Source organism: Nesoenas mayeri (genome assembly GCF_963082525.1).
Source record: "Nesoenas mayeri genome assembly, chromosome: 7".
NCBI classification, from domain to species: domain Eukaryota; kingdom Metazoa; phylum Chordata; class Aves; order Columbiformes; family Columbidae; genus Nesoenas; species Nesoenas mayeri.
In genome coordinates this window covers 17,527,112-17,537,718 of record NC_137551.1, presented here as the reverse complement: position 1 = coordinate 17,537,718, position 10,607 = coordinate 17,527,112, and the positions used below count along the sequence as shown (strand labels likewise).

At 41.0% G+C, this 10,607-nt stretch overlaps 1 protein-coding gene across 1 annotated transcript in view; it reads left to right on the top strand.

Annotated features, from left to right (window-relative positions):
• Nucleotides 1-397: 397 nt before the first annotated feature.
• Nucleotides 398-10,607, top strand: part of VCL (vinculin) — a 57,538-nt gene continuing 47,328 nt past the window's right edge. The window contains exon 1 of the mRNA XM_080347638.1: nt 398-815. Within this exon, the coding sequence (XP_080203764.1) occupies nt 648-815 (168 nt within the window). The 5' untranslated portion in view covers nt 398-647. The remainder of the gene's footprint in view (nt 816-10,607) is intronic.

Genomic DNA, 10,607 nt, shown 5'->3' with positions numbered 1-10,607 from the left:
ACACCCAGCCGAGCAACCTCAGCCCAGCGGGCCAAACGTCTGCCGTGGGCGGACCGCAGGAATCCCGCCACCCCCCTCGTCGTCCCACCACCCCAGCTTTAGTCGTCTCCTTATATGGACACCAGAATGCCTGACGTCATCCCAACGCTGGGAAACCGGCGCCCGCGCATCCAAGCTTGGTTGGGAAGAAGGCCGATGCAGGGAGGTCGGAGGGGGAGGGAGGGAGGTGCTGGAATGTTGACGGACGCGGCATTGCACCACTGGGAGCGGCGGTTACTGCTCGGCCATTGGGCGAGGGCGGCCGAGGGGGCGGGAAGTCGTGGGAAGGGTAGGTTGTGGCGGTTGAAAAGCCGACGCCTGGCTGGGGAGCGGTGCCAGTGTGGGGTGGGTGCTGCCAGAGCGAGGCAGGAGGCAAGCAAGTTCGAGTCCCGCCTCCGCCAGCTTCAACAGGGAGCTGCTTCTCTGGGCTGCTGCAGTCCGCTGAAGGGCGAGGGGAGATCTGAGTGCTTGGTTGTTTTCCTCTCCGTCCCTATTTTTCTCCGTGCGCGGAGGCCGCGGCTTTCTCTGTGGGGCGCCAGCCCGCAGGGACAGAGTTTGCTAAGAGTTTGTACGGACTTCGGGCTCCGGCCTCCCGCCCTGCCGCCGCCATGCCCGTCTTCCACACACGCACCATCGAGAGCATCTTGGAGCCGGTGGCCCAGCAGATCTCCCACCTGGTCATCATGCATGAGGAGGGGGAGGTGGACGGCAAGGCTATTCCGGACCTCACCGCCCCCGTGTCGGCCGTGCAGGCCGCTGTCAGCAACCTGGTGCGGGTGAGTAGCGGCGGCTGGGCCGCCTCCCCGGCTCCGCCGCGCGGGCGGAACTTCGGCCGCCCCGGCTAACTTCGTGGCCCGCTGGGCGCCCCGTAACGGCCTGACCCCCGGGGTGCCGCCCGCGGGGCCGGGAACGGGTGAAGCCCAGAGGCTTTCTGCACCTCTGCGGCACCTCTCTAGGAGCCGCCTTCGGCACTTCCCGCCCCGGCCGGCGAAGGAGCTCGGCGAGCCCTGCTGCAGAGGGATGAGTTGGCTGAACAGCGGGTTGTTCACCATCGTAATGGCTGAAGTCTCCCTCTACCCACCTGAGGAACAGCATCACGCTAAAGTGCAGAGAAGTGCCGTAATTATTGCTGGAGTGCACCCTGAAACGTCTCACAGATCTCTCTGATATGCTGTGTGGTTTTTTTGCTGTCTTGGAAACTCCTATTTTAAGGGTGTGCACTATAAAAAGCAGAACACTTACTTAGTGTGATCCTATCCTAAAAAAAAACCCCTAAACCTCCCAGGCATTTGATAGTGGTTTTTGTACTAGCGAAGGCTGTCAGTTGGTTATCAGCACAGGAGGCGAGGAAGGACAGACCTGTGGTTTCTTGGCAAAGTTTGGCGTTGTAGTTGGTTGTCTGTTAACATAGCCTCGAGTGTGGGTTACTGTTTGCTTGTGGGAAGGTAAAGGTGACTGAAAATCTGCTTCAGTCCCTCAGCTTCTTGAAAGCAGCTGTACATAGCATGTCTCTTTAAAATTCAGGTATTTGCAATATGGACATTTTAGTGTGAGAAGTGCAAATGATTGATGCATTTGAGATGATGTAGTTCTGTTATACTTTTATAACTGACTGTATCGAAAGAATAGCAAGCTGTTGCAAGGCAGAAATGTTTGATGTAGAAAGTGCTGCGATGTTGCATACTCCTCCTCTATTTAATTAAGAATTACCTGGTAATACTTAACCTTCTACTTCTGTTAAGTTCATTTACAGATGCTCTGCGTTCATTTTTGAACATCAAATGTTACTTGCTCACTTGGAATCCTATTAAATTCTTAATTCCTTTGTAGCAAGTGATATCCCTTGCCTGCAAACTTTGCCTTAAAATGAAATAGCTACGTACACATAAAATATTGTGTTACTGTTAACTGATGAATTAATGCTCTGAAATCATGAGGCTTGTAGGTATAATAACATGTCAAGATGACTCATGTGTGTGATGTGTTCATCAGATTTCAGCCTGTAGTACTTGCTACTGTTAGAATAACTTGCCACTTTGAGGTTTTGCAGTTTACTACAGTGTAACTACAACTCTTTGTCCCCATGACTCCATGAATTTTGCAGTATGTACTGTCTGGAATACTTGTGCTTCTTGCTGACTTTAGCTGAAACTCTTGTTTTTATGAAGAACAATTGGTCTGCAGTAATGAACTGATGTAATAGGTATATTGGCTGTAAGGGTGTGAAGCCTGAGTGTATGAAATACTTTTCCTTGAAAGGAAGACTTTAGAATAACACTTTGCCTCTGTGAGCTTAGCCTGTATCACTCAACTGGGTGACTATTTCCCACCCACCCCTCCCTCTCAAAAGAAACCTAATCTGATAAAGTAGCATTTACTAGAGAAATGCAGAAACAGAATTAGTTTCTTTCTGCAGCTTGCTAATGCCAGCTCTTCTTTCATTTTGGACTGTTTTGCAAGGTGCTGTTTTTCTTGCCTGCTAGCTAGATGAAAGGAAAGACTGTTGAATTATTTTTCTGAGTTAATTCACAAAGAGCAAATAGAAGTGGTGTAATCTGAGGTGGTACTTACAAGGAAGATGTTCTGATCTGATAGAGTACTGTTTTGACTACATTAGGAGAAATACAGAACTAAAGTTCTGTTTCCTATCTGGAGCTATGTTTCTGGTGCATCATTCTGAAGTGTAAAAGTGATTTGTGAAGCTGCAGTTTCACAGGAGCGGGAATGTTTGTGCAGACAGGTTATCTAATTATGAGCCTTCTGTTGGCTTCACAGGTGGCAAAGATGAAATTGTCAGTATAACCAAGACAGTAATGTAGCTGGTAGCAATTTGTATAGCTTGCTGTCTGCTCAGCCTTCTTTGTTAGCATTAGTGTCACAAACTGTACAATATGTTAAGTACTGACCAGCAGAGAAGTTTTTTTGGTGGTAACTTGTCATATACAGCAGCACTATTCCCCAGGTTATAGTAAGAACTCCGCAGTTTGGAGGGTGCAATATTTAATTCATGTAACTATTTCATCTGTAAATAACTACTGGCAGCAGCATTTGAAGTGCTGAGACCCATTCTTGTGCAAGGCCTAGGAGATGTGCTGTGTGAGGAAACGGGCTAGGAAATGAGAGAATGGCTGTGAGGAAGGAGCTATATGCAATAACTTAAAAGTTTATTTTGTTGACATTCCTGATATGGAGCTAGCACAATACACTATATCCAAGATGGAGCAGAGGTTGATAGATATGACAGTCATAGATTAAGACTATTAGATGAGTTAAATTTGAGTCTTCCTCCTAGGTAACTGGATTACAGTTTTCCTTCAGTTTGCTATTTAGCATACATTTCTGTATTTTCTGTGAGAAATGGATGTGCTGTATTTTAAGGTTTGTCTGAAGGCCCCTTAAGTTTGGTGCATTTTTTTAATGCAAGGTTTGCACACTGAACACCACCTACTATGGAGATCAGAGATGTTTCCTTGTACAGAACCTAATTGTAAAGTAATCCTAGGTAAGAGGCAGTCCAAGTCATTGTTGAAGTTAATGAAGTAACTAAATATTTACAAGTTAGTCTCCTTACCATGGTAAACACCAAAGACTTGGTATTCTGCAGTTCCGTATTAGTTCCCAATATGTGACAGTTGGATTCTACTGTGTCTCGAGGATTTTGGGGGGATAGCTTTTGCAGAACAGTACTCAAATTATTTTAATTAGTTTGAAGACATTTCTGAACTGTGATGTAAAGTACATGTTGCACATGCAAAAATTTTGTGTGTAGAGGTGTCAGAAGCTTTTTGCACAAAAATAACCTTTGACTGGAGCCAAGAATTTGAGGGAGAGGCTTCAGATTAATATCACAAGATTAATCATGTACTAAATCAGTAATTTTTTAAGTTCTTTCTTTTTACTGGCTAATATTTGGAGTGACTGTGTGCCTCTTCTGGGAGAGTTGGGGTCTGGTTTGGTATTTCTTGTGACACTGTAAGACAACAGAACTGGCTGAGGGGGAAAAATAGGCAGGCACAACAGGCAGGGAATAATTTGGAGGCTGCAGTGTAGAAATGTGTAGTTTCAGAACGCAAGCAGAGTAATTTACAGGTCTCTTCCCCTTCCCAATATAGTTGAAATTTGGGTTGATGAAGCAAGTTTTTGAGAGAACTGGGAGGGGGAGAACCAAGCAGTGGTTTTAAAGATGTTAGCAAACATGTGGTGTTACTGGAAAGGATGCTTGAAATTATTGACTGGTTGTTGCAAACACTAGGGTATGTTTCTTGTTCCAAAATAAAAGCCAAATGACACTTTTTGCTGATTTTGTTTCCAAAGAAGAACAGGCCAGTCCTGGTCAATCCTTGCCTTGAGTACTGCTTAATTTTGGTAGTGGCTTCACATATAGCTGAGACTAGTGTTTTGTCACTGCTTCTCTGTTGTACAGCCTGTATGTGGTGTTCCTAAGCTCTTGTTTCTGACTGCATTGTTTTACTAGTCTTACTGGCTTTGTATTTTTCACCTCAAATATGAAGATGAAGTATCTACTGTGAGTAATACCAATCTTCTGCTGTTTCTCACTCTGAAAAGCAAATCAGACTGGCAAACTAGAAAACATTGCAATGTAATGTGTGGTGTGTGTCATTTTTCTCGTTCAATGGCACAAATTCTATTCTACCACTTGCTCAGTCAAATGCTGGGAAGCAATTCTTGGTACAGAACTTGCCTCTGCGTCCATGGTTCTTAATTCCTGCAAAATAACCTATGTGGCATTTATCTTTAAACATAGCAATAGGAGCTCTTACTAGGGAGTATTGTTATTATCTAAATCAAACAGTACAGTATTGTCTTTATAATTACATAACTGGTGTAAGTGCATCCACTAATTGTAATGTTTAATTGTATAATTTCTTCCTTAATTTTTATGACATCAGGCAAGAGAGAATTAACCCTAAATAATGTCTTGTAATTGTGGTCTAAAGTAACAACTTGTGTTTATGCATGGAAATGCACCACAGATGAGTGGTTATTGTAGCTAGCTGCATTTCAGAAGATACCTTGTGGATAGATGATGATGACTTGTTGCATGGAGAAATGATAAAATAAAGGCTAGATCTTCTTTTCAGTTACAAATATTTCACCATTAAATATCTCTGTAAAACATGAGCCTAACAGTTCCAAACTGCATTGGGAGTGGGGGAATTCTGTGTGCGCAACATTTGGAAGTAGGTCTAGTTTGTCCCTGTAGTAATTTCAGGCCCTAGTGCTTTTGTAAGGATATAAAAAACTGGATAGAGAATCAGTAGAGAGAGCAAACCTACCTTTTGTGTACTTTGCCTATTCGAGTCTACTGAGGTATGACTTGTACTGGCGCCTGTTCTGACACTAGAACCAAAGTTTTCCGTGATAATGTACTGAACCAGTCTCTTATTCTGAGGTAAATCATGTTCTGATGCTTCAGAAGAATTATTTAATTATGAATAATGATCAATGGATAACAATACTGGCTAATGAAAGCAGTAAGAAGGAAAAACACCTGAAACAACAAAAAAACCCAAAATAATAAAAAACTTTTAACTCCCCAAGGTGTTCCATGATTACTGAAAATGTCAGATCATATTGTCTCTTAAATGATAATGATGGTCTTGAACTCCTCCTCTCACTGAAAGAACATGTGTCAGACCAGTGTCCCAGTACCCTTATTTCATGGGTAGAACAGAAACGGGATCCATGTCAGGGTTCTCCAGTGGAGCAGAGTACAGAAACAAGCTGTTCCTGTAGAAAACTTTTGTGTCTTGTTGCTGTTGGCTTAGAATTCTTGTGAAGACACCTTTTGTAATAAAACTGCATTGCATTTTCCATCAGTAGTTATACCCACAGAATTGTGAATGTAACCTCATCTTCTTTGAGCATAAGTTTTCCTTGTGCCAAAATTTCAGTGCATCTTGGGGGCCAGGGATTGCCAAAGGCAGATCTTCTCAGTAAAGGTGGCAGTAAGGAAGGTATTGAGGACCTGTTGTCACCTCCTGTTCAGCAGTGGGCCCAAGTTTTACCTAGTCTCCATTTTGCTGCTTTTGTACTGGCACAAGCACTTTTTGTTGTCCTTCATGTCCTTCACCAGATTCTCCTCTAGATAGGCTTAGGGATGGACCTCATCCCTGCATGCTCAGGTAGCATCTCTGTATTGCCTCTGAGTCACCTGTCCATGCATCTACCTATTGTGTGCCTACTTTTCATGTCAGCTTTGTCAGGAGCATTCTGTTCATCTGTGCAGGTGTCCTGCCACCTTTGCTTGACTTCCTGCTCGTGAGGGTGAACCATCCTCAGTGAGGTGATCCTTGAAAATCAACAAGCTCTCTAAGAACTCTCTTCTTTCTAAGACTGTATACCATGAGATTTCCCCAGGCAGGTGCCTGAAGAGGGCCGAGTTTGCTGTCCTGAAGTCCAAGGTCTGATCTGTCTTGTTTCTTCCTTTCAGGGAAAGCAGCTAAGGTTGCACCTGACCTTTGGATTCCAAACTAGTTCTTCCTTGTTTCTAACAGCAGAGTGCCTCCTCTTTTTGAGTCCTTGGTCTGTATCTGTTTAGTAATGAAAGATGGTGTTTAAAGTTTACAGTATGTGATAGGAAAAGTACAGTATTTCTCATTGCAGTGAAGGTAAGCAACTTTCATATTAAACTGATCTGCTGTGATGGCCTAAGAAGGTTTCACTTGAACAACTATCATGCTTGACTTTTGTCCTCAGGTAAATGTGGTGCATAAATGAAATGACAAATAACAGAACTGAGTAAAAATACTGCTGTGGCTAGTTTTACAGGGTTTATACTTGGATATCTTTGTGTATGCAGTTTAAAATGTCTGGGTATGCTGCAGCTGTTGTGGTCTCTACAGAGCCAGAGCTGTGACCATTTCCAATCACTTGGAAATTAGAATTTAGACTTGTCTAAATTCTTTAACTGTTCTGAAAAGGTATAGTTTATTTCAAGGTGGTCTCAGGTAGCAGTAGACAAAGACCAAAAGCCTTGTTCTGTAATGAATGTAAAAGTAAATGCATTAGCAGTTCATAAGAGTATTCAGAAGTACTTAATACTCCTTTGGTGTTTATCCAGTAACACATTTTTTTAAAGTAGGTGATGGACAAGATTGCATTTTGTCTTTTCTATTTAATTTAATTTTGTCTTTTCTATTTTGTCTTTTCTATTTAACACTGATGGCAGTACCAGAGTATGTGTTCTTTTTGATGTTCATCTTAGGTTTGTGGGAACAGTAAAGTATGATGGTATTAAACTTGAACTGCTTTTTAGTAGCTGAGTCTTTGTATGAACTACAGAGACAAGACTGTCCCTCTTTAAATGCTGAAGAGTGCACAAGAAAATAGCTGTAGAAATTAATTTCTTTAACAGGTATAGTCACAGAAATGCCCAAATGGCAGTATGAGAGATGGTGGTTATTTCTGTAACACCTGAACTGATGAGAAGCACTCTGGCCTGTACTGGATAAGACACAAGTGTTGCCTTAGCTAAGTCATTGTGTAATGGCAAACAGTAATGACTGTTCTCTTCTGTCTTTTTTGTGTATGAGTTTTGTGTGTGTGGTGTGGTTTTTTTGTTTTGTTTTGTTTGTTTTTTTTAAAATTCTCATCAGTTAGCTGCTATATAATGTAAGGAGCAGGTGTATCAAAATGGGAAGCTTATTAAAGGCTGAACCAGGAAAATCCCTATCAACTTCCTTGCCCATTCTAGTCTTTCAGTCATTTTCTAGGTATCAGTTCTTCAGCTGCATCAGTCTGAAGATTAATCCTGTCAAGCAGGGAAGCTATTAAAAGCATCATCTGGAACTTCAGTTATTCTAGCTGAGTTGTTTCCTCTGCTGTCTTCAAACCTTTACCTGAGCTTGGAAGAAGTTGCATATTACAACTGTTTTTTGAGGACAGAAGCATTAATAAAACTTATGCAGGGCTTGTTTTGTTTACCTGCACAAATGCTTCATTGAAGGAGCCGAAACAGACTTGAACTAGACTGATAGTCAGTACATGTGACAGCCAGCTAACTTGTAAGCCGTGAGAGTTTCTGGATGGATTTGATTCCTGGTGACCATAAATTTAATTAGATTTTGAAAAAAATAACTTATCATAAGTGAGTGCATAGACAACAAGTGGTTAAACTTTTAATCTCAAAATAGTAATACATAATTGAATGCAACAATGATAAGGTTTAGTTGTATGCAAGATGGCATGTTCAGCTTTCCTATTTAAGCTCTATAGAAACCTTATCACTTGCTACTGTATATTGATGTAGTCATCTAAACTTGCTTAGGAGAGGTTTTTAATACTGAAGTGTGTGATGTACTGAATCTTAAGGACTATCACTACAAAAAGTGCTACTTTAAGCACCTAGTCAGAAGTTACTGGGAAGGTTACTTTCTTTGGTGTATCTGTTTGCTTTTAAAAATCTTACTTTTTGTAACTTTGCTCAAGATTGATCTCAAAAGTTGTTTTCCATTTCAGCCTCTAAATGTGTATAGATGTGTCTTGAATATCTGTCAGCTAAGTCTTCAAAAGCTGATTTGGTTACAAAAAGGTAACAAAAGCACTCAGTACTTGGAAGGAAACTCATTCACAAGTGTGAAACCACTTTTGTTAAATTACTGTGTACCTTCTATGAGGTTTTGGGTAAGATAAACTGACTAGTGTTTGTTGGACTACACTAAAAATCACTTTCACAAGCCTTGCTGTCTTTGCAGCTTTTACAGCATAATAGTTGTGCTGTATAACAGAGATAAACAAATGGAGTTTCTCTCGAACTCCAGAGTGGTAGCAGAACGTTCACTTTTCATTTAGCTTGCCCTGATAGAATGACCAAAAAAAAACCAATTGTGAAGAGCTTGTTAACTGCCAGATTGACTTATCAGTAGCAACTGAAGAAGTGCTGCTTGATTCTGTCACATTTACAAAAAGTTCCCATATTCTAAAGAAAATCAAGGGGTGGGGATTAAAGAAGAGTGGGAACCTCAGTAAGTTTTAGATGGGTTTTAGCTTGACTTCAGCCTTTCTCTGGAAACAAAAAGGTAATAGCATAGCATTTATTTTACTTAAGTTAATGCTGGAGAAAACCTGCCTGCCTTAGCTCTTTGACTAGACTCTGGTGGCACTTGAGCTCAGACCAGCTGAGTGCACCCGACTTTCCATGGAGCAGGAAGGAAAGCAAGGGTCTGTTATATGTGGACTGGATAATATTATGTATTTGTACAGTGCTTGGCACAATGGAGCTTTTAAATGCTAACAAATCCCAGTGGAAAAAAACTTCCGTTGTTTTAAAGAAGTTGAACTTTCTGATGTCTCTTTACGATTCGGTGTAAAATTTAAAGATTTTTTTTTTTTTAAGACTAGTTTGTGGAGGCTTTACTTCTGTACAGCTTTGAACTAACAGTGACTTGCATTATTCCTTTTGTACACAGGAGGTGAAGCCAGACTTTGGCCAGCTTTGCCAGTCACAGGAACTTGACAAAATAAGATTGTAACCTTCAAGTTGCTTGCTTACACTGCTTAATTTTCCCCCTTTGTTTCAGCTGAGAATAGCAGTAGCTTTGTTTTACAGAGCTAAACTGAGAAAGCCTGTCCATCCCATCAGACATATTCAGATGCTACTGTCTACAGAAAAGGGCCAAAAAAAATCCTTCAGTACAAGGAAAGTTCCCACAGGTTTAATTATTATGTGAACTAAGCTTTCCAGTAGCCACTACAAGAGTAAGAATAGTGCTTTCCTAATGCTTTAACGGGGTGAACAAAGAAAAGTAGAATGTAATGTACATTAATGTTAGTCCAAAGCACTGTTTTAGAAGTAGACTGGCTCTGGCACTGTTTTGGGTGGAAATAGGTTTTAGTTGCTGAATGAAGACTATAAAAGCTAAGATTAAAGATAGTGTGGAAGACATGAATTGTTCTGAGTAAGAATTTTTACCTCTGAATTTCCTCTACACACCTAATTTCTCAAAGGAACCACTGACAACTAGGAGTTGGGTTATACCACTCTGATTGGTTATGTCATCCTGTAGTAGATTTTGACTACGAGTAACATCTGCTGCTATAGCATAATTTATTCGCCTTTACCATTTAATGTCTTCAAAGAATAATTTTCCTTTTCAGTGCAAGTCAAAAAATAAATAGGAAATGCTGTTGAAAGTAGTTATCTTTAAAGCTTTTTTGGATGTGAAAAGTAGTTACTTGACCACATATAAGTTTAAGTTTTATTGGAGCTAATTTTAAAAGCAGAGTAAGTCTTCATGTAATGCAGAACAAATGCCATATCAGACATTTCTTTATTTGACTTTTTTTTAGTATCCTCTATCAGTTATTTCTGAGTGGCTGCTTTGTAATAGTTTGCAAATTCTTTGTGATATGGGGGTCTTCTACATGTTGAATTCCTTGCAGAGCTGGTGTAAATGATCACAAGCACTGAGGCAAAATCAAGCCAGAAAATAATCACATAATATCACATTTCTGACACACTTAAGTTTTTAATGATGCTGTACATGATCACTGTCCCTTGGAAAACAACCCACTATTTCTAGTCCTAATTTTATTTAATATAACTA